The sequence below is a fragment of the Stegostoma tigrinum genome, chromosome 36 (assembly GCF_030684315.1).
Source record: "Stegostoma tigrinum isolate sSteTig4 chromosome 36, sSteTig4.hap1, whole genome shotgun sequence".
NCBI lineage: Eukaryota > Metazoa > Chordata > Chondrichthyes > Orectolobiformes > Stegostomatidae > Stegostoma > Stegostoma tigrinum.
This window is the reverse complement of record NC_081389.1, coordinates 4,288,981-4,313,967: the sequence shown is the minus strand read 5'-3', so window position 1 is coordinate 4,313,967 and position 24,987 is coordinate 4,288,981. Positions and strand designations below refer to the sequence as shown.

The 24,987-nt window shown below is 41.6% G+C and overlaps 1 protein-coding gene across 1 annotated transcript in view; it reads left to right on the top strand.

Annotated features, from left to right (window-relative positions):
* Positions 1 to 24,987, top strand: part of trip4 (thyroid hormone receptor interactor 4) — a 138,935-nt gene that overhangs the window by 21,582 nt on the left and 92,366 nt on the right. Inside the window, exons 4-8 of the mRNA XM_048520687.2 lie at positions 2,101 to 2,313; positions 3,910 to 3,994; positions 10,989 to 11,112; positions 16,027 to 16,242; positions 23,637 to 23,763. Coding sequence (XP_048376644.1) covers positions 2,101 to 2,313; positions 3,910 to 3,994; positions 10,989 to 11,112; positions 16,027 to 16,242; positions 23,637 to 23,763 — 765 coding nt within the window. The remainder of the gene's footprint in view (positions 1 to 2,100; positions 2,314 to 3,909; positions 3,995 to 10,988; positions 11,113 to 16,026; positions 16,243 to 23,636; positions 23,764 to 24,987) is intronic.

Genomic DNA, 24,987 nt, shown 5'->3' with positions numbered 1-24,987 from the left:
TTTGGTCCAAATGCAGCACCTCCTGGTAACTGACCTGAACTATGCAGTGTCACTGTGGCAGAGAAAATTAGAAAATGTAATTTTTGATAGCTGATCAATAGTTGTTTATAGGGAACATAAGCAGCTCCCTAAGTTGGCTTGTTGGCTGCACAAGTGGGCATTGAGAAAAGAAATTCACTGAACTATGTGTAAATTTACTCATTTATAAATAAGGCAAACGGTTTAATTGATCTAATTCTGACCCTAAAGTTTATTGCAAGATTTTCCACAAGGTTGACAACGTGTCGTTCTTGCTTAGAAGGTAGCACATGTGTTGAAAGTGAATAGAGATAACTCAGTGTGGAGCTGAAGGAACACAGCAGGCCAGGCAGCATCAGAGGAGCAGGAAAGTGGATGTTTCGGGTTGGGACCCTTCTCCATAGTGAATTCTCCACCCATTTAAACTTGCTTATTTACAAAGAAGCTTTTCTAGAATTGGACTGGCATTTGTATCCAATTGTTCATTAGGGTTACAAAACTACCTCTGTCAGAAATTTGGCTTGCATATACCCCGTGGAGATTTTTGTGTGCTTTGAAAATGATTTAATTTTGCCTTTCTGTCAGCCCCTTACTGACTTTCCATTCCAAAGTTCAGCCTGTTCCTTTTTGGGGTCCATCACTGGGAGGAGCAAATTCCTGTTTTTCGAATGATTTGTTATAATTTAGTTTACTTCCACATGAAACTGGGGAGTGTGTGGCAATAATTGTACCCAACTGTTCCATGAACCGTCACAAAATCTTTCATAATCCCAATTAGATTACCAAAATGCTCAATTCGTCGCCCGAGTGCTATTCAGGATGAAAGCAATCCGCACCAGCTTTTGACAAAATTCCAAATAAAATAACTCTTTATTGTAAGACTCATGACTTTAATAAATGGCAGAGTAAAGATACACTATTCAACCCAAAGTATATCTCTATAAAGCCCCAAATACACAAATGTGCATCCTGTTTAGGAGAGACAGAAGACAGACAGTTGATGCATATTATGGGTGGAAGAAAACTGTGGACAGGAAAAACAAAACCTCAAAAGTCTAGAACTCCAAGGTTGGTTAAATTGTCTCTCAATTCCTTTTGATTTTAGCAATGATGATATATTGTCGTCTGTAAAGCGATGGGTATTTTTTGTTTCAATAGTTGATCTTGTGGTCCTGGGTCTGGTCTTGTTAGACTTTTTACTTCATTGGCTTTTTTGTCTTTTCACCCATACAAGAGAGATATGAAATATAGACAGAGAGAAAGATGTTTTTCACTTTGCAGACTTCTGGATATCTCTGGCTGCTCTGCACTTACAACTTTGTAGTTGGTAACAATCAGGAGGCTATCCCCAGGCAGATTTTTCTCATCTCAAAGACTGGTGGTGCCAATCAGTTTCAGATTATCCCCTCACTGCTTTGAAAAGCAGCATTATCCTGCACAGCTGAAAATATACGCCTCGTAATCCCACTTGTTTTTTGTGTTGAAAAACTGCCCTGATATTTTAGTTACATAGCAGTGTGTAACTTGCATTTTCCAGTCGATGTCCAGAAAGAAAAGTATATGGTGCCTAACGTATGATTCTAGGGAAGAGATCTGAACGTGATCTCCTAAAACTGGAGAGCCAGGATTAAAAATATCCAATTGGGCTTAAATGATTCAAGCCATTGATTACTATTTGGTTGGCAAAGCAAAAATGCCTGTTTTGAGAACTGCTGTTTACTGTCAAGGTTAGATCTGTTATTTGGTTGATAGCACTTGCCCTTCTAAGTTAGAATTGTGTGTGAAAATCCCACTCCAACTCGCTAGGCAGACACTTTCAGTGCACAACTGAAGGGATGTCTTTCAGATGAGATTTTAGATTAACACTTTGTCCACCCATGTAGGAGAATGTTTAAAAAAAATCACGGTGCGATTTGACAAAGTGCAGCGATTTCTCCCTGGTGTCCTGGACAGTGTTTAATACAGTAGCATTATAACAAGGAAGTGATTTATATGGTCATTTTATCTCATTGCTGTTTGGACAGCCAATGTTTCCACACATTGGCTGCTATGTTTAACATATTTTGCTTCTATTTTAACCAGGCCCAGGAGGCTAATTCAACATCCAAGAAAAAGACTAAGTACCTGTCCCTGTACACAAAGGAGGGTGAGGACAGACTTGCTGTCACTCTTCCTGGTCGTCATCCCTGTGAATGCTTAGGACAAACTCACCAACTAATCAATAACTGCCTGAGTTGTGGCCGTATTGTCTGCATGCAGGAGGGATCGGGTCCCTGCTTGTTTTGTGGAGCATTGGTAAGTATGCAATTCTGTCCAAAATTATGCATCAAAATGACTATTTGAGGCCCTACAAATTACTTTTCACAATGTAATCTAATGTCAGTTTGAATATGATCTTTGAGCAGAACAAGAGAGAAGAGGACATATATACTTTGGGGAGTGTTAATAAGCAGGAGTGTAATTAGCCAGAAAATGTGTTATTCCCCTAATATGTTTAATATTTTTACCATAAGCTGAGATGAGTTGATGAGCTGAATCTGTGTTCACCTATGAGCCTGACACTGAGCATGTTGATTAAGCTTCAGCAACTTTGAATTCCAACTGTACTTAGTAATTTAACTTCACAGTGTCAGCAGCTCCAACCAATGTGTCCTGTGAAATGTGATTTCTTTGTCTGACTGCAATTTGTGTCATTTGTCACTTTGTAGAAGTGCCAGTGTTTAGCTTTGTGCAGTCTGTTTGGAGCCAGGCCCCTGTCACCAATCTATTCAATGCCTATAAAACAAATGTCAGCATCTGAGAACAGTTCTGGACTTTGCAGAATGTGTCTTTGTATTTGATATTTTCTGCTAAAGCTTTCTGCACATTTCTGTTCTTGCCACCTGGAGAGAAGCTGAGGGTATGCTTTTCAGGTTTTTGGTTTTAAGCTGTTCCAAATGTTATGTCAAGACCTCCCTAAGTGACAGCTGAATGTAAGCAAGGTAATGCCATTTCTGTGCATTGAAACTCAAAAGCTCTGTGTATTAGGAGCATAGTTTTATTTGTTGCTTTTGATTTTCAAATTCTTCCTTTTTAATTAACTGATTTGACTGGAAGGAGGAGAAAATAGTGGGGACAGTTCCTCAGAGTTAGTTATTTCTTGAGGGCAGGTTTTGAGTGAGGTGAAATACATGGAACTTTGGGAGTTATGTGGTGATAAAATGAAGATAAATCCTGTCCTAACATCCTTTTACATAACGAAAAAAATACATCTGGAAGAACAGAAATATAGAGTTTCGCACAGAAACAGGTATTTGGTTGAGCTATTCCAAGCTAATACTTATGATCCACACAACAAAAATAGAGGGAGGGTTACCGGACCCGAAATGTTAACTGATATTTTTTTCTTCACAGATGCTGCCAGACTTGCTGAGCTTTTCAAGCAACTTCTGTTTTTGTTCCTGATTTATAGCATCTGCAGCTCTTTTGGTTTTTATGATCCACGCAAACCTCCTTCAATTCATTTTACTCAAACTCTGGCTTCATAATTCCATCTTTTTTTCTTCCTTGTGTGTGCCTAGTGTCTCCTCAGAAGTGTCTGTTCTTCATCTCAACTACACATTATAATGCCAAGTTTCGCATTCTTACCACTCTCTTGGTCAGGAAGTTATTTTTTTCTGAGTTTCCCCTTTGATATTTAGTGATTTATTTATGTTTATGATCTCTAGTTTTGGACTTCCTGACAAATGAAAACTTCTTCACAAATCTCACCTATTAAATGTTTTAACTATCTTAAAGACTGCTACTGGGTCAACTTTTATCTTTCTCCACACTAGAGAAAAGTGCTTGTTAAGCTCTCCTTGATAAATGTTGCTTCCACCATCATTCATTAATTGAATCTACCTCTTGTAGGTCTGTACCAAAGAAGAGCAAGAGATCCTTGTCCGTGATTCAAACAAGAGTCAGAAATTACGCAAGAAATTGATGGGGAACGCAGGTCAGTTAATTCCTGCTCTGTGGCTTTGATGAATGGTAAATATTAGAGCAGTTTAAATTGAGTAAGTAATTGACCAAGGTAGACTCAGAAATCTGGGGTCCTTTTCTGATTTGTTGTAATTTAGCTGATTTTAGTCATGGTGCAAGCATGAAACTTACTGAATGTCTCACAAGTAGAATTATAAAGAATATAAAGACCAGCAACAGCTGGCCAAATTGGTTTTCATGCTGCATATAAGTATCCTGCCACCCTATTTTATTTGACACGATCAGCCAGACTTCCCATTCCTTTCTGCCTTGTATTTATCCAGCTTCCTCTTAAATCATCTGTATGAATTTGCTTCAGCTTTTCCAAATTCCATATTCTAAGTGGGGAATATTTGTGGAACATTCTCCATTATTTACATATTTATGATGACCTAGACACAGTGCCACAGGATCTTTTACATCCATCTGAGAGAGAGAAGACAAAACATTGACTTAATCTTCCATCTGAAAGGTGATAAGGTCCAACAATGCAGTACTCTGTCAGTACAGCATTGCAGTGTCAGTCTGGATCATGTGCTCAAGTTTCCAACATGAGGATTAAATTTATGATCTTCTGGCTGTGGTAATAACATCACTCACAACTGACACTTGCCTAGAACAATAACTCTGTAGTATGATATCTTTCTCCTTGATTATTCCTTAACAAAGCTGCTTCTAATTATCCAAAAATTCCCATTCCTTGCTTCACCGCAGATTAGAATGAACAATTGTTTTCAATTTCAAATCACATATTCGCACACGCTGACTCCAACCCATAATCCAGTAAATCCCATCCCTTCAAGTATTTATCCAGCAGTCTTTTGAAAGGTACTATTAAATCTGTTAATCAGTATATTTCAGATCATTCTGACATTGGAAACATCTAATAAGGGGAAGTGATCAAAACCCTTTAAGCTTTTGACCATTTCAACAAGTGTCCATTTAACTTTCGAGTATACTTCCACCGAATGTAGTTGAACAGGAAGTTGTTGATATTATTATGTACCTGCACTGCAGTGGAATCTGAGCCAAGTGTAATCTCGTCATTGTTGCTGTTGTCTTCCCTTGCTATTCCACTGCCTCCACGGTTCCCTTTGCTTGCCACTTTGCTGACAGAGAGGGCCAGTCAGTGAGTTGCTGGGTGAGGCACCGTGGGCTCTTTCTGTGCGCACCTGAGTCAACAGTTACCTCACAGGCTCTCACATTAAACTTTTAAGATGAAGCCATTTCCCAAATGCTGCTGCATTGCTGGCAGTGACATAATTGGTGGTGACACCACAGAGACTGTGGCTTCATGGATGATGAGGATAATACCTGCAGTCGCAATAGCAAAACAGTCTTATTTTCTCTGCACTAAGGGGGCAAATCAATGTCTGTCTGAGCAGTGACTGAGGTTCAGCACAGCTGTAGATCCACCAGTTTGTTAGATAAGGGAGAGGGAGAAGATGAGGGCGTAATTGAAAGCCGAGCAGCTTGACATACATTTCCTGAAATGATGGTCTCTGTGGCCTCACCTCTTCCTCTGTTATATCGATGACTGTATTGGTGCCGCTTCGTGCTCTCATGAGGAGCTCTAACGGTTCATCCACTTTACCTTCCACCCCAACCTTAAGTTCACTGGAACATCTCTGATACCTCTCCCTCCTTCCTGGACACCTCTGCTTCCATCTCTGGCAACCACCTGGAAACCAATATCTATTTCAAGCCTGCTGACTCCTGCAGCTACCTAGAATACACCTCCTCCCACCCACCTTGCTGCAAGAATGCCATCCCCTATTCCCAATTCCTTTGCCTCGTGCGCATCTGCTCCTGAGATGAGACTTTCTACTCCCGGACATTCTAGATGTCCTTGTTTTTCAAGGACTGCAATTTGCCCTCCACAGTGGTTGAAAAAGCCCTCATCTGCAGCTCTCGAGTTTCCCGCAACTCATCCCTCACAGCCCCTACCCGCAATAACAACAAAGACAGAATCCCCCTCGTGCTCATGCATCACCCCACCAACTCTGGATTCAACACATCATCCTCTGGCACTGCATCACCTGCAATCTGACCCCACTACCAAGGACATTTTTCCCTCCCCATCCTTATCTGCCTTCCAGAGGGACCACTGTGTCTGTGATAGCCTCGTGCATTCCACACTCCTCCAACCCCACACACCCAGCACTTTTCCCTGCAACCGCAGGAAGTGCTACACCTCCCCCCTCACGCCATTCCGGGCCCCAAGAAAACCTCTACATTATACGGATGTTCACATCTGCTAATGTGGTATATTATATCTGCTGTCTCCGATGTAGCCTCCTCTACATCGGAGAAACCAAGCAGAGGCTTGGAGACTGCTTTGTGGGACACCTATGCTCAGTTCATGACAAACGACTGCACCTCCCGGTCGCGAACCATTTCAACTCCCCCTCCCATTCCTTGGACGACATGTCTATCTTAGGCCTCCTCCAGGGCCACAACAATGCACCCATAGGGTGCAGGAATAGCATCTCATATTTCGCTTGGGAACCCTGCCGCTCAATGGTCTCAATATGGAATTCACAAGCTTTAAAATCTCCCCACCCCCAACCTCATCCCAAAACAGCCCAGCTTATCCCTGCCTCCTTGCTCTGTCCATCTTTTCTACCACCTGTTCACTTGCGGATGTGGGCATTGCTGACTGACTGTTCCTAGTTGCACTTGGGGAGGTGGTGGTGAGCTGCCTTTTTGAATTGCTGCAACCCAAGTGCTGTGGGTAGACCCATGATGCCCTTAGAGAGGGAATCTAGGATTTTGATCCAGGGATAGTGAAGGAATAGTGATATAACGAGTTTTGAGAAGATTTGTAGCTCAGGTTGAGCTTCTGGATGTGAGTTTGCTCGCTGAGCTGGAAGGTTCGTTTTCAGACGTTTCGTCACCATTCTAGGTAACATCATCAGTGAGCCTCCGATGAAGCGCTGGTGTTATGTCCCGCTTTCTATTTATCTGTTTAGGTTTCCTTGGGTTGGTGATGTCATTTCCTGTTCTTTTTCTCCGGGGATGGTAGATTGGCTCCAAATCGAAGTGTTTGTTAATGGAGTTCCGGTTGGAATGCCATGCCTCCAGGAATTCTCGTGCGTGTCTCTGTTTGGCTGGTCGTAGGATGGATGTGTTGTCCCAATCAAAGTGGTGTCCTTCCTCATCTGTATGTAAGGATACTAGTGATAGTGGGTCATGTTGTTTTGTGGCTAGTTGATGTTCGTGTATCCTGGTGGCTAGCTTTCTGCCAGTTTGTCCAATGTAGTGTTTGTCACAGTTCTTGCAAGGTATTTTGTAAATGACATTTGTTTTGTTTGTTGTCTGTATAGGGTCTTTTAAGTTCATTAGCTGCTGTTTTAGTGTGATGGTGGGCTTGTGGGCTACCCTGATGCCAAGAGGTCCGAGTAGTCTGGCAGTCATTTTGGAAATGCCTTTGATGTAGGGGAGCGTGGTTATGGTTTCTGAGCCCGTTTTGTCTGTTTGTTTGGGTTTGTTGCTGAGGAATCGGCGGACTGTGATCATTGGGTACCCATTCTTTTTGAATACGCTGTATAGGTGATTTTCCTCTGCTCTGCGTAGTTCCTCTGTGCTGCAGTGTGTGGTGGCTCGTTGGAATAATGTTCTAATGCAGCTTCGTTTGTGGATGTTGGGATGGTTGCTCCTGTAGTTCAGTATTTGGTCCGTATGTGTTGTTTTCCTGTAGACGCTGGTTTGAAGTTCCCCATTGACTGTTCGCTCTACTGTGACATCTAGGAATGGCAGTTTGCTGTTGTTTTCCTCCTCTTTTGTGAATGTTATGCCAGTAAAGGGTATTATTGATGGTCTTGAAGGTTTCCTCTAATTTGTTTTGTTTAGTGATGACAAAGGTGTCATCCACGAAGCGAACCCAAAGTTTGGGTTGGATGGTTGGCAGAGCTGTTTGTTCGAGTCTTTGTTGTTATTGCGGGTAGGGAGTGTGAGGGATGAGTTGCGGGAAACACGAGAGTTGCAGATGAGGGAGTTTTCAACTCGAACAAACAGCTCTGCCAACCATCCAACCCAAACTTTGGGTCCGCTACGTGGATGACACCTTTGTCATCACTAAACAAAACAAATTAGAGGAAACCTTCAAGACCATCAATCATACCCTTTACTGGCATAACATTCACAAAAGAGGAGGAAAACAACAACAAACTGCCATTCCTAGATGTCACAGTAGAGCGAACAGTCAATGGGGAACTTCAAACCAGCGTCTACAGGAAAACTACACATACGGACCAAATACTGAACTACAGGAGCAACCATCCCAACACCCACAAACGAAGCTACATTAGAACATTATTCCAACGAGCCACCACACACTGCAGCACAGAGGAACTACAAAGAGCAGAAGAAAATCACCTATACAGCGAATTCAAAAAGAATGGGTACCCAATGAACACAGTCCACCGATTCCTCAGCAATAAACCCAAACAAACAGACAAAACGGGTTCAGAAACCATAACCACTCTCCCCTACATCAAAGACATTTCCGAAATGACTGCCAGACTACTCGGACCTCTTGGCATCAGGGTAGCCCACAAACCCACCAACACACTAAAACTGCAGCTAATGAACTTAAAAGACCCTATATAGAGAACAAACAAAACAAACGTCATCTACAAAATACCTTGCAAGAACTGTGACAAACACTACATTGGACAAACTGGCAGAAAGCTAGCCACCAGGATACATGAACATCAACTAGCCACAAAACGACATGACCCACTACCACTAGTATCCTTACATACAGATGAGGAAGGACACCACTTTGATTGGGACAACACATCCATCCTAGGACAAGCCAAACAGAGACACGCACGAGAATTCCTAGAAGCATGGCATTCCAACCAGAACTCCATCAACAAACACATTGGCTCCAAATCAATCTACCATCCTCTGAGAAAAAGAACAGGAAATGACATCACCAACCCAAGGAAACCTAACCAGATAAATAGAAAGCGGGACATAACACCAGTGCCTCATCGGAGGCTCACTGATGTTACCTAGAAAGGTGACAAAACGTCTGAAAAACTAACCTTCCAGCTCAGCGAGCAAACTCACATCCAATAGTGATATATTTCAAAGCTAGGATAGTGAGAGGTGATTGCAGCTGGTGGTGTTCCTGTGTGTTTGCTGCCCTTGTTCTTTCGTATTGAAGTGGTCATGGGTTTAGAATGTGCTGCCTGAGGATCTTTAGTGAATTTCTGTAGTGCATCTTGTAGATAGTGCACACTGCTGCTATTGAGCTTTGGTAATGGAGGGAGTGGATGATTGTGGATGGAGTGTCAATCAGGCAGCCTGCTTTGTTAAGTATTTTAATAGTGCATTTCCTAACAGCACACTTCACTTCACTATGTCTCTCAACTTACTGACCAAGCAAAAGAGGCATGGAAGAAGTAGCCACCGAGCATCCAACTGTTTTCTTGTGAAGTCACACTTCGGCTCTAACGGGTAGAAACAGGTTGAAGGGTTTTTCTTTCCCACTGCCCTTCTCTGCCAGCATGCTCCTTTTTTCTTTGAGGCTGGTGTGTAAGGCAGCAGCCTGTCACCAAGAAATTGACTGTGCAGAAACAGAATGCAAACAAGGGGCTGCTGTCAATAAGACCTGTTTCATTGAACAGTGCTGGGAGGTTTGGCCCAGAATATTCGGTGGCTGTTGGCATCAGTGTAGATATGCAAATGTGCTTCTGACATGAAAAGATTTGGAGTTGATGAGGAAACATGAGGAATGCATAAAGTCATCATCTGATATGGAAACAGGTCCACGTGCTGGCCTAAAAACTGGCCCAAGATACCATCTTTGACAATGACAGCAGAAGCTGTGGTGTGGTTGGAAAAAGCTGAATACAAAGGCTGGCCCTGGAGTGGAAATGAGGAATAATAAAGTTTTTGTCAGTGGATCAATTATTTCAAAGGTACTGATTAACCAGAACCAGTCATACAGGTCAGGAGTGTTGCTGAGGGTTTGGATAAGGGCCGTTCTGATGAATCCATGCCGTTAGTGACCAGAGCTGAGGCTGTTTCGAAGAAGTGAGTAATTTAGATGAAGGTTGTATCTGTGCAACTGCAACTGTATAGAACTTATTGTCAGATGAAAAATTGTGAACATATCCTTGCAGGAGCATTTGAGACATACCATATAAATAAGAATTCTACCTGAGTAAGTTTACAGCTTTGAAGGACAATGGCTAATAAGATTTTTTTTTCCCCAATCAAGTTGTTCAGAGATGTTACTATTCACCTCTGGTTCCTGGTCTGTTGGTGCCATGTATGCTGAATGACATGCCTGGAAAATCTATGAGATATATCTTCCATCTAATATAACTTGCAATGACTTTGAGAAAAAACTCCAGAAAGTAAAACCTTGTCATCGGTTTATTGTTGATGTTGTTTGACAAACTCAGTTCTCTTACGTGGTTGATTTCCATGGAATTCATAAAATGAGGGAGTGCTGTCCTGCAGAAGGTGCCATCCTTTGGATGAAGTTTTAAACAGACCTTCTGCCTTTTCCAGTGGACGGAAAAAAAATTCTGTGTCTATGTTAAAGAAGAACATAAATGCACTGTGACCCGGCCAACATTTTTGCCTCAACCAGCAGAGACTATTTGAATTTTATCACATTGTTGTTTGTGCATACTTTTTGTGCTTGCATTGTTTAAAGGTAGTTTAGCACAACTTGGAAGGATGAAATTAGCTATGTGAAGCATGATGTTTTGTCTTGAGTGTACAACTAGATTGTAAGACATGTTTTCAATAATTAAAGCACTTGACTTTACAGCAAATGGGATGTATTTTTCAAGTCTACTGGGTCAGAATGTTTAATTATGTTGAGCACAGCATTCTGTGCAAACTTCATAATAACATTTGACACCCTTTTATAACCTCCAAATAATTCATTGTTTCAATGTAATAACAGTAACTTGAAACGTATTAATCTTTTTCATGTGCAGAAAGAGGAGGGAATCCTGACATCTTTGAGCGGGATCTGCTGCCTCATCAGGAAATGGCTTTGAAAGCTGGACTTGAAAAAGCTATTAAACACAAAGACAAGTTATTGGAATATGACAAGACCAGGTAAGTGGGATAGGCTGAGGAAATGAACGGTTAAGCAGGTAAATTATTTTGGAAATACTTACTGGTGTAAATGTATTACTAACTGTGTACACTCTTCCACACAGAAGAGTACTCTTTTCAGTCATGTGACTAGAAATTCAAACAGATTATTATACTATAACTCTAAATCAGCTAATAATGCACATTTCTTGAGCTAAAAAATCTGTTGCATAAGTAAATAAAGAACTGTGGATACTGGACATCTGAAACACACAAAACAGAAATTACTGAAGAAACTCAGCAGGTCTGACAGCATCTGTGAAAAGAAGGCAGGGTTAATGTTTTGAGTCCAGTGACCCTTCTTCAGAAATGTTCACGGGGTTAAAAGAGAAAATTGGGAGGACTGTGTGCCAGCACGAGACATGTATTTTGTTGCTGAGATGACTAAGTATGATCCGATTTTCTGTTTCATATAAGTAGAGGGTTTGATAGGGTAGCTACAGCAGTGCTATTTTCCCTATAAGTTGGAAGATAGAACTAAGGCTAAGAGAAATGAAGCCTAACAAGAGTATGAAAATATGTAAGTATTACTGACTGAATATGAAAATAACTTGAAGTTGGGATGCAGATCAGTCTTCATCTAACTGAACAGCAGAACGAACTGGAGGACTGAATAGCCTTCTCCTGTTCCTGTGGTCACATCGATTAACAATTAGCGTAGCTGTGGGCTGTGAGGGACAGATACGTGGGTGGACACTACACATTTGCTGTTAGCAGATAGATTTCCTCTGTGTTTGTCGCCTGAAATTCTAACACTGTTTATGACATTAGCAATGCAGGGCCACTCATTTGTAAGCAAGTACGTTGCAAATGGATTGTTATTGTAGGAAGAGGCTGCATTTCTCACCCCAACCGCTTTTTCCATGTCCACTTTATTCCCTGGGATTTCAAGTCACTTATACCAGTTCTCAGGCTGAAAGTGCTATTATACTACAACATATTCATTGATTTCAAGCTCATTGGTGAGCTAAAAACCAAGACATGAACGTATTCTTTTTGGAGAGTTTATTGATTTGCTCTTGATGCACATCCAGTGCCACAGTTGCTCCTTACTTATGTCATAGAGATGTACAGCCCATGGAAACAGATCCTTTGGTCCAACTCATACATTCCGACCAGATATTCTACATAAATCTAGTCCTATTTGGCCTGTAACACTCTAAACCCTTCCTATTCATATACCTATCCAGTTGCCTTTTAAACGTAGTTGTACCAGCCTCCACCACTTCCTCTGGCAGATCAACCCATACATGCACCGCCCTCTGCATGAAAAAGTTGCCTCTTAGGTTGCTTTTAAACCTTTCCCCTCTCACCTTAAACCTATGCCCTCTAGTTTTGAACTCCACTATCATGGCAGCACCTTGCTTTTAGCTACATTAAAGTCTTGTCTGCCAATCCTTGGCCCATCTGATCAAGATCCTGTTGTACTCTGAGATAATCTTCTTGTCTGTCCCTTACACCACCAATTTTGGCATGAACTGCAAACTTACTAACCATGCCTCCTATATTCATATACAGATCGCTAATGTAAATTATAAAAACTAGTGGACCCAGCACCTATCCGTGCAGCACACTGTTAGCCACATACCTCCAGTCAAAATGCAACCCTCCTCCACCACCCTCTGTCTCCTACCTTTGAGCCAGTTATGTTTCCACATGGCTAGTTTTCCTTGTATTCCATGTCATCTAATCTTGTTTACCAGTCTACTATGCAGAATCTTGTTGAACGCCTTACTGAGGTTCATACAGGCCACATTCACCACTCTGCCTTTATCAATATGCTTTTTCACATCTTCAAAAAAAACTCAATCAAGTTAGTAGACAGAATTTCCCATGCACAAAGTTATGTTGACTATCCCTAACCAGTGCTTGCTTTTCCAAATACATGTAAACCCTATCTCTCAAGATCCCTTCCAACAACTTGCCTACCACTGATGTCAGGCTCACCAGCCTATGGTTGCCTGGCTTTGCCTTACGACCGTTCTTGCATAATGGCACCATGGTTTTAGCCAAACTCTGGCCTTTTGGCACCTCGCCTGTGGCTATTGACAGTACAAATATGTCAGCAAAGGACCCAGCAAACACTTCCCTAGCTTCCCACAAACATCTAGAGTATTTATTCACCTTTGAGTTTTAAGATGTCCAGCGCCACCACCTCTATAATCCGGATGCTTTTCAAGATACTGTTATTTATTTCCCCACAGCCTCTACTTCCATATCCTCCTCCACAGTAAACACTGATGCAAGATACTTATTTAGTACCTCCCTGTGGTTCCACATGTAAGTGGCCCTGCTGATCTTTAAGGGACCCTGTTCTTGCCCTGGTTAGTCTTTTGTGCTCAAAGGCAATTAATATCCCTTAATTTCAACAAAGATATTAATAAGCCTTTATGTGATTGACCAGTTACTAACACAGCATTTTGTATGACTGCTGTCAATTAGGAAAAAAAATTAAAATTGCTCATAATGATAGCCCCTTTTAGTGAGCCTTGGCAGTTTTGTATTCAAGTTTTTTGTTCTCAGGAATCAGAGATGCAAGAACAAATCTAGTTGTCAAATCAATTTGGGTATGCAGTATTGATTAACCTGTCTGCTGGTTTCCCATGAGAAGAAGCTAGGCAGTAATATTCAGAAGTTGGGGGGTGCAATTTTGTCTATTGAAGGACTGCATGACATGAAATGAAGGGTATAAACGATAACCTCATGAAAGGACACAGGGTTATAAAGGGGCAATTGCAAAATGTTACTTCGTCATGATGACCTTGGGAAAACAATCACAGCTTGACAAGGTAGCAAACATCACCATTCAGTACGATCCAGCTGGCAAATATTTGGGGTGGTGCATAATGGTCAGAGCGAGTTTTGAGAAGATTTGTAGCTCAGGTTGAGGTTCTGGATGTGAGTTTGAAGGTTAGTTTTCAGACGTTTCGTCACCATTCTAGGTAACATCATCAGTGAGCCTCCGACGAAGCGCTGGTGTTATGTCCCGTTTTCTGTTTATCTGTTTAGGTTTCCTTGGGTTGGTGATGTCATTTCCTGTTCTTTTTCTCAGAGGATTGTAGATGGGCTCCAAATCTAAGTGTTTGTTGATGAAGTTCCGGGTGGAATGCCATGCTTCTAGGAATTCTCTTGCATGTCTCTGTTTGGCTTGTCCTAGGATGGATGTGTTGTCCCAATCAAAGTGGTGTCCTTCCTTATCTGTATGTAAGGATACGAGTGATAGTGGGTCATGTCGTTTTGCGGCTAGTTGATGTTCATGTAACCTGGTGGCTAGCTTTCTGCCTGTTTGTCCAATGTAGTGTTTGTCACAGTTCTTGCAAGGTATTTTGTAGATGACGTTCGTTTTATTTGTTGTCTGTATAGGGTCTTTTAAGTTCATTAGCTGCAGTTTTAGTGTGTTATGGTTATCCAATGAGCCACCACACACTGCAGCACAGAGGAACTACGCAGAGCAGAGGAAAATCACCTATACAGCGTGTTCAAAAAGAACGGGTACCCTATGAACACAGTCCGCCGATTCCTCAGCAATAAACCCAAACAAACAGACAAAACGGGCTCAAAAACCATAACCACTCTCCCCTACATCAAAGACATTTCCGAAATGACTGCCAGACTACTCTGACCTCTTGGCATCAGGGTAGCCCACAAACCCACCAACACACTAAAACAGCAGCTAATGAACTTAAAAGACCCTATACAGACAACAAATAAAACGAACGTCATCTACAAAATACTTTGCAAGAACTGTGACAAACACTACATTGGACAAACAGGCAGAAAGCTACCCACCAGTATACATGAACATCAACTAGCCACAAAACGACATAACCCACTATCACTAGTATCCTTACGTACAGATGAGGAAGGACACCACTTTGATTGGGACAACACATCCATCCTAGGACAAGCCAAACTGTGACACGCACGAGAATTCCTAGAAGCATGGCATTCCAAACGGAACTCCATCAACAAACACATTGGCTCCAAATCAATCTACCATCCTCTGAGAAAAAGAACAGGAAATGACATCGCCAACGCAGGAAATGACATCACCAACCCAAGGAAACCTAACCAGATAAATAGAAAGCGGGACATAACACGAGTGCTTCGTCGGAGGCTCACTGATGATGTTACCTAGAATGGTGATGAAACGTCTGAAAACGAACCTTCCAGCTCAGCAAGCAAACTCACATCCATAATGGTCGGAGGGGAGGTGACTAGAACTGATGCCAGTGTTGCATGTAACCATTTTAATGTGCAATGTACAAATATTATATACTCCACTGGGAGAGGGGTAGTGTGTTGCAGCCTGTTTAGGGCATCGTCTCTCGGGCTCCTTGGTAAGGAGCTCTAAATAAAGATCGAGTGTACTGCTGAACACGAGGACTAAGACTTCTGTTTGAAATCCCTTTCTAACATGGTCCATTCAAAGCAACACAAGGTTATGTGACCAGAAGTTTATTTGCAGAGATTTTTTGAAGTGTCTCGAGTAGAGGCAAGCACAGAAATTGAGGAAGGGCATTACAAGAGCTTGAGGCCTGCATATCTGAAAGCATAGTCACCATGGCTGGAGTAATGGGGGTGCCCATGACCTAGGAAGTCGTAGACTTGAATGAGGTGATAGCAAAATAAGGGAGCAAGGCTAAGGATGGATTTGAAATCAATGCTGAGAATTTTAAATTACACTGTTACTGGACCACCAAGAGCAAATGTATGTCAATGATCACAAGCGCGATAGCAGATTGAATTTAATGCAAACAGTGGTGTACTTAGGTGATCCAAATGATTAGCTATCTAAGTATTTCATAGTTTGAAGGTTAATCTCTGTCAAATGTGCATGCTGCTCAATTAACTGGATCCATTTATGTTTTGTAGTGCTCGCCGGACCCAGGTAATTGACGATGAGTCTGATTACTTTGCTGCCGATTCCAACCAGTGGCTGTCCAAACAGGAACGAGAGGCATTGCGTAAGAGAGAAGAAGAATTAAGGGAGCTCCGGCATGCATCCCGTCGAACAAAACAGATCACAATAGACTTTGCTGGACGGAGGATCATTGAAGAACAGGGGTCTTTAGATCAATATTATAGCAGGTTTGTCTGAAACGTAGCAAACGCTGAAAACTTTTTTGAAGGCTTCAGCTTTATTTCATGAGTTGATGAGCTCTACAGACCAGCTTTAGCTTTGTTTGTGCCGAATTAACAGCGATAGGGCCTTGGGGAGTGTTGTCAAACAGAGACCTACGGATTCAGGTACACAGTTCCTTGAAAGTGACAGTGTGGTGAAGAAGGCATTTGGCATGGTTGCCTTCATTGGTCAGCGTATTGAATATGGGAGTTGGGACATCATGTTGCAGTGGTACAGGACAGTAAGTTTGAGTTTGATTTGTACTTTTCACTGTACCAAGATACAGTGAAACGTGTTGTTTTATGTGTTATACAGGCAGATCGTGCCACGCAAAGTGCGTCATCATAGCAGAATAGAGTGTAGAATGCCGTGATACAGCCGCAGACAAGGTGTAGAGAGAGAGAGATCAATATTAACATTTGAGAGGTTCACTAAGAAATCTGGTAACAGCGGGGAAGAAGCTGTTCTTGGATCTGTACATACATGTATTCAAATGTCTATATCTTCTGCCTGACAAAGGTGGAAGCAAGTATAAACTGAGTGGGAGAGTTCTTTGATTATGTTAGTTGCTTTCCTGAGGTAGTGGGAAGTGTAGGTGGAGTCAATGGATGGAAGGCTGGTTTGAGTGATGAACTGAGCCACGCTTGCGACTGTAGTTTCTTTCAGTTTTGGGAAGAACAGTTGCCATACAATGCTCTGATGCATCCTCATTTGAAGCTTTTTATGGTGCATCAATAAAAATTGGTAAGCGTTTTTGTGGACGTGCCGAATTTCCTTAGTTTCCTAAGGGATCAGAGAAGTTATGTTTTCTTGACTGTTGCATCGATGTGGGTGAACCAGGAACTTGGCATTCGGCACCATTGATGCAGGCATTGGCATGCCCTCCACTCTGCTTCCTGAAATTGGTGACCAGGGTCTTGTTTTCCTGACGTTGATAGACAGATTGTTCTCCTTACACCATGCTGCTAAGCACTCAATTTCTTTCTTGTATTCTGTCTTGTCATTGTTTGAGATCTGACCTACAACAGTGGTGTTGTCAGCAAATGGAGTTGGGGTGGAATTTGGCCACACAGTCGTGAGTATGTAAGAAGTATATTGGGGGCTGACTATGCAGCCTGGTAGGAGCCTGGTGTTGAGGATATGGTGGAGGAGGTGTTGTGCTTAAACCTGTTGACTGACTGTGGCGTATGGATCTGGAAGTCGAGGTTCTAATTACAGGAGGGAGCTGAGACCTAGCTCTCAGTGTTTAGAGATGAGTTTGTTTGAATTTGTGATGTTGAAGGAAGAGCTGTAGTCCACAAGTAGGAGCTTGACATAGTTGTTGTGTCGATGTTGCAGGGATGAACGTACTGCTTTGGAGGTGACTGCTGTGGACTTGTTGTGTCAGACTGCAAAAGATCAAGGCAATTTGTTAGCTGGAGTTGTTGTGAGCCATGATTAACCTCTCAAAGCACTTCATAATTATGAAGGTGAGAGCCACCAGACAGCAGTCATTGAGGCACACTGCATGATTTTTCCTTAATGGTAGTATTCTTGAAGCAATCTGGGACTTCAGATCATTAGTGAGGCTGCTTTAAGTGCTGTGTACAGTTCTGGTCGCCCTGCTGTAGGAAGGATGTAATTAAACTAGAAAGGATGCAGAAAAGATTTACAAGCATGTTTCCGGAACTGGAGGATTTGAGTTCATTCCACACACCAACTGTGTTTTAAAAACAAGGCCCTCGTATCTTTTTCAATCTTTGTCTTCTCACCTTAAAAATATGCTCCAGTCTTGAAATCCCCTGCTATAGGGAAAAGACGCCATCCCTCTCAGGTCACCTCTCAACTTCCAGCACTCTAGTGGAAAAGAGTTACCAGCCAATCCAGTCTCTTCTCATAAATCAAACCCTTCATTTCCGGCAACACCCTGGTAAAGCTCTTCTGAACCCTCTCTAGCTTAATAATACCCTTCCTATGATAGGGGAGACCAGAATTGTACACAATATTCCAGAAGAGGCCTCACTAATGTCCTGTACAACCTCAACATAATGTACCAACTGCTATGCTCAGAGGACTGAGCAGTGAAGGCAAGTATGCTAAGTGCCTTCTTAACCACCCTGTCTATATGTGATACAAACTTAAAAGAATTATGTACATGAGCACCTAGGTCTCTCTGTTGTACAACACTTCCCAAGACCCTACTTATAATTGTATAAGTCTTGTCTTTGTTTATTATTTACCAAAATGGAATATATCACATTTATCCAAATTAAACTCCATTTGCCACTATTCAGCCCATTGACACAATTGATCAAAACCTCTTTGTAATCTTAGGTAACACACATAGATTGGGCAAATCAAATTAGCCACAGTGTAGTAGAAGAATTCCTGGAGTGTACATGGGATGGTTTTCTTGATCAATATATGGAGGAACCAACTAGAGAGCAGGCCATCTTAGGCTGGGTCTTGTGTAGTGAGAAGAGAATCATTGCCAGTCTAGCTGTGTGAAACCCCTCAGGGAAGAGCGACCATAACATAATAGAATTTTTTTTATCAAGATGGAGATTGAAGTTGTTGATTCGGAGACTAGGGTGTAAAACTTTAATAAAGGAAACTACAAGGATATAAGGCTTGTATTGACCTTGATAGATAGGGGAGATATAGTTAAAGGGTTGACCATGGATAAGCAATGGCAAGCATTTAAGGAATGCAGGTGGGAACTGCAAACACTGTTTATTCCTGTCTGTCACAAAAGTAAAATGAATAAGAGGGCTAATCCATGGCTTACAAAGGAAATAAGAGACGGTATCTGATCCAAGGAAAGAAGCATACAGATTGGCCAAGAAAAATAAATCTGAGGATGGGAGCAGTTTAGAATTCAGCTAAGAAGGACCAAGGGATTGATTAAGAAGGGGAAAACAGAGTACGAAAGTAGGCTTGCAGGGAACATAAAGATTGATACTAAGAGTTTCTATAGGTATATGAAGAGAAAGAGATTGGTAAAGACAAATGTAGGTCCACTACAGACAGAATTGAGGTAATGTATAACAGGGGACAAAGAAATGGCTGAGGAAGTAGAAATACTTTGTAAAAACTGAAAGAACAACATATGTTGCCAGACCTGCTGAGCATTTCTTGCAACTTCTGTTTTTGTTCCTGAATACACACTTTGGTTTTGCCTTCACAAAAGAGGACACAAATCAGATAACAGAATTTTTGGAGGATGCAAGATTTATTGAGAGGGTACATCTGAGGAAGATCATTATTAATAGAGAAATGGTGTCAGGAAGATTGTTGGGATTGAAGGCTGATAAATGCCCAGGACCTGATAATCTACATCCCAGACTACTTAAGGAAGTAGCTTTCGAAATAATGGATGCATTGGTGGTCAACTTCCAGGATTTTATGGACTGTGGAACAGCCCCTACAGATTAGCAGGTTAGTGTCACTCTAATATTTTAAAGGAAGGTAGAGAGAAAACAGGGTATTATAAACCAGTGAACCTAACATCAATAGTGGGGAAAATTCTTGAATCCGTTGTCAATGATTTTATAGCAGAGCATTTAGAAAACAGTGGCAGAATCAGCATGAGTTTATGAACAGGAAATCATGCTTGACAAATCTGTTGGAATTCTATGAAGATGTAATTAGTAGAGTTGACAAGGGGGAGCCAGTTGATGTAGTATATTTGGACTTTCAGAAAGCATTGGACAAAGTCCTGCATTAACATTAATGTGCACAGTTAAAGCGCGTGGGTTTGTGGGAAATATATTGAGACAGGTAGGAAACTGGTCCGCAGACAGGAAACAAAGAGTAGAAATTAATGGGTCCTTTTCAAATTGGCAGGCATTAACTAGTGGGGTGCCACAGGGACCAGTGCTGGAACCCCAGCTATTCATAATAAGTATCAGTGATTTGGATGAGAGAACAAAATGTAAACATCTCCAAGTTTGCAGATGATACCATGTTGGGTGGGAGGGTGAACTGTGAAGAGGATACAGAGATCCTTCAGCATAATCTCGATAGGTTAGGTGAGTGGGCAAATCAATGACAGATGCAGTATAATGTGGATACATTTGAGTTTATTCACTTCAGAAGCAAAAACAAGAAGGCAGACTGCCACCTGAATGGCTGTAGATTGTGAGAGGGGAGTGTGCAGCAGGACCTGGGTGTCCTTGTGCATGACTCGTTGAAGGTAAGCATGCAGTGCAGCAAGAGCTAAGGAGGCAAATGGTATGTTAGTCTTCATTGCGGGAGGTTTCAAGTACAGGAGCAGGAATGTGTTGTTGCAGTTGTACAGGGCCTTGGTGAGGCCACACATGGACTATTGTGTGCAGTTTTGGTCTCCTTTCCTGAGGAAGGATTCTGTTGCCTTCAAGGGAGTGCAGCAAAGGTTTACCATGCTGATTTCAGAGATGGCGAGTCTGACGTATGAGGAGAAATTGACTGGGTTGGGTTTTCGCTAGAGTTCAGACGAATAAGGGGAGATCTCAAAGACTTCTAAAATTCTAACATGATTAGACAGGGTAGACACTGGGATGATGTTCCCAGTGGTGGGTGCGTCCAGAGCCAGTGGTCAGTATGAGGATTTGGGGCTAGGGACTTCCAAAATTTTGATCCAGCAATTGCAAAGGAACCATAAAATAGTCTTACATCGGGCTGGTGTTTAGTTTATCGGGGATCTTGCTGCTGAAGATCTGCTATTAGATTGTTAGATTGGAAGTTGCTGTCAAAGGAGCTTTAGTGAGTTGCTGCTACTTTGTGCAAGTGATGGAAGGAGTAAATGTTGAAGTTGGTAGAAGGGGGCGGATCAAGAATGTAATTTTGTCCTGGTTAGTGTTGAGCCTCTTGTGTGTTGTTGCAGCTGTGCTCAAAAGTAATTTGAAAACCTTGTTTCACACTTCAGACTTGTGCCTTGTGGACAAGTTTTGAGGACTCAGGAGTTGAATCACTTACCATGTAATTCCCAACTTCTGACCTGCTTTTGTAGCTATAGATGTTATTTGGTCCAGTTCAATTTCAGGCTAAAGATAACCTCTTGGATGCTCAAAAAACATCACCTCTGGCAGTCCAGCCTTGAATTTCCCATAACCTTATGACTAATCGTTGTTGACTGATTAGGATAACATACTTGCAAGTCTGAGATTCTGCATTAATGTACTTCACATTGAAATAAAATAAATCACTGGGAAATCTGTTGACAGTTAGATCAATCATAAGCATTCTACCATAAGTTTACCCTGGAGCACTGTTTTATAATACTCTTTCTGCTGCCCAAACCAATGAGAAAGGACATATTTGTTCTCCATCCTAGATCTCTCTTACACAGCCCAAACCAATCAGGGGACAATTTGTTGATAATTTCTCTTAATTCTCCTTGATATTTTTAGGTGCGATGACATAGGTAGAAAGAGGAAAGAGGCCCTGCTGAGGGAATATGTGCCGCTAGGGGCTAAGTTAGAAAGCAGAACTAAAACCGTTCAAGGTTCATTTGGCAGTTAGGAAGGCAAATGCAATGTTAGCATACATCTTGAGAGGTTTAGAATACAAAGCAAAATTGCAGTGCTGAGGCTGTAAAAGGGTGTATAACCATAATAATAAAGCAGGTCAGACCATTTAGAATATTCTGAGCAGTCCTGGGCCCCCTGTCTAGGAAGGATGTGCTGACTATGGAGGACGTCCAGAGAAGGTTTACAAGAATGATCACTGGAGTGAAGGGCTTGTCATATGGAGGAGCAGTTGAGGACTCCTAGATCTGCAGAAGGATGATGGAGGACCTCATTGAAACTGACAATACTGAGAGGCCTGGATGGATTGGATGTGGAGAAAATGTTTTCTTTTGTAAGAGAGACTGTAGCCTAAAGGCACAGCCTTAGTGAAAGATTGACCCCTTTGAACTGAGATGAGGAATTTCTTCAGCCAGAGGATGGTGAATCTGTGGATCTCATTACCACAAAATGCCAAGTCATTGAGTGTATTTCAGGCAGAGATAAATAGGTTCTTGATTAGTAAGGGGATGAAGGGTACCAGAGAGAAGGCAGGAGAGTGGGGTTGAGAAACCTACCAGCCTTGATCAAATGTTGGAGCAGAGTAGATGGGCCAAATGGCCTGATTATTCTCCTACATTTTATGGTCTTCCCACTGATATAAATTAGAATAGTGTGTTTACTAATTCTCACGGGTTATCTATTTATAATGTGCAGTCCTGTCGAAAATTCAACATTGCAGCAGTAGTCAATTAATAAACAAGATAGCGTTGTGAGCTGAGTGGTTATGTGATGAATAATGGTATAGTCATTTGATTGATTAATTCCCAGGACTATCTTGAAATGTCTTCAGTGGGCACTTTATTTGCTGGACTGCAACATAAAATCTATAAAAGGGAGATCAAAGATAGATGTCCCTTTCAAGGTAGGAGATTACTTACTTTTTCTAATAAACAGGATGGTGAATGCTGTCAATTGACGCTGACATAGTGTTCAACCTCTGCTGTAATCTTCAGGTCATCAGTGCAGCAGTTGTTATATGGTAATGTGGTTTTGAGTTGACTCTGAGATTCTGTAATAGCATTCAACGCATGTATTGATTTGAAACAATTGATAGTTTGGGCTACTTAATTTTACATTTTGATGGTTTGAGATGCAATCACCTATAATTCTCTTTTACAGCAAGCGCCATTCCTTCAGGTCGATCCTTGAATGACCACGCGAATTTGCACTAGAAGTATATATTGACGAACTCGGTTGTATGAGACCCTTGGGGTGGTAAAATTTACTGTGTTTCAGAACTGATTTTGAAACATTGGAATGTCAGTGAAACAATTGTGACTGTCTGACTCATAATTTATTATTTTGTTTTATTTTCATTTATTACAGAAGGAAACCATGTAGTTTGTTATATCTATTGTGTCACTTTGAAAGGGCAGTCTACTTGGTCTTATATCTTTTGCCCATAGTTTCTAGCATCAAATTGTCAAGTCTGTGCTCCATTGGCTCAGCTTCCCAGGAACTGTTGGCAAGTTTGTTGTCTATCAGCCGACACACACAAAAGAATCCACCTTATGTGGGTCGTAATGCACCAAAATCTGTGATGCTGCTTCATTTACCCTAAAATACCAAGATTTAATTGCTAATAAATTGGAGCATCTATTGTAGATCTGTAAACAGTTTGGAATATTTGAAGTCAAAGTGAGAACAGTTACTTACCTGAATTTCCTGTCTGTCATGTGTTTGTAGCACTTCCTGTTTCTGTTGTGATTCAAGTCCAGCTATGACTAAAGAGTTTGCTCAGATTGCTGAATGCCCACCATCCCACATGCCTTCCATGACTGGGGTTCTTTTCTTTAGGTTGCTATATAATTTTTTCTTTTCTTTTCAAATAGGCTGGAAGATCTAGTCCAAGAAATGAAGCCTGAATCTCAGAATAACAATTCCAGTGAACAGGTCAAAAGAAGCAAGCAACACTTGGGCGAATTGGTTAATCCCAGTATTGTTGAATGTGCTCCCATTGTAAGTGTTAACTACCAAGTCAATTGAATGACTGCTATTGAGCAATATATTTCGTAGTCAAAACCAACATTTATGTTAAACTATATAACTAAACTGCTAAGAAACAGCACTGCCATTGGATGAAGCTTCCCCACAAAACTAGTGCTTTAGCCAGTAATAGAACTGGGTGTTTTTTTAGCTGTTTTGATGTTTGGTAATTCCACATTTTAATTGTAGACATTAGGACACTAGGCAGCACATTTTTAAGGTGAGAGGAGAGAGATTTAGAAAAAGACATGAGGCAAATTTTTTTACAGAGGGTGGTTTGCATGTGGAATGAACTTCCAGAGGAAGTGGTGGATGTGGGTATAATTACAATGTTTAGAAGACTTTTGGATGGATATATGAATAGGAGAGGCTTGAAGGGAGGTGGGCCAGGAGCAGGCAGGTGGGACTAGTTTAGTTTGGTATTATTTTTGGCACCGACTGGTTGGACCCAAGAGCCTGCAAGACTGCATGATTCTGTGACCTAACTATTTGCTGTGTCAAAAAGTTTTTATGAGCACCTGTCTGCTTCTAGTTAGTCCCATTCTCTTTTCCTCACCTGCCGTCTAACACCATTCCCACCCCGCACCCCTCTTTTCCCATATCACTGTAATTTCTTTGTCACTCGGGTATATAGCTTTGGATAGCTACTTTTGAAACTGCATCCACTGTCCTATCAGGTAGCATATTCCACGTCCTGATCAATGTTGTGTGAAGAGTTTTTTTCCTGTGTCATCTCATGTCTTTTTACCCATCACTTGAAATTTTCATTGCCATTATTGTCATGGTCTCCCAGCATCATTGGACGAACAATGTAGAGGCCCAGGCTACCGCTTTGGCGGCATAGGGTCAAATCCTACTTTGGTAGCTGGAGGATTAATCATTTGGGATAAAAAGCTACTGTTGTCAATAGTGAGGATGGAACTATTGGATTGTTGCAAAAACTGTAGTGCACCTTTTAGGGATGAAAATCTGCTGTCTTTACCAAGTCCACAGCATGTGATTCCAGACCCTCAGCAATGTTGTTGATTCTTTATTGTCCTCTGAAATAACCAAGAAAATCACTGTTGTTTCCATGGAGGTGGAACCATTATCCTCCTCATGGTGATGTGTACAGAAGCAAATTACCAGTGTTTACCAATCTTTTAAAATGGAACAAAGGCAGAAAAGGCTGGAAAATTCAGGGCTAGCAGGACCTGA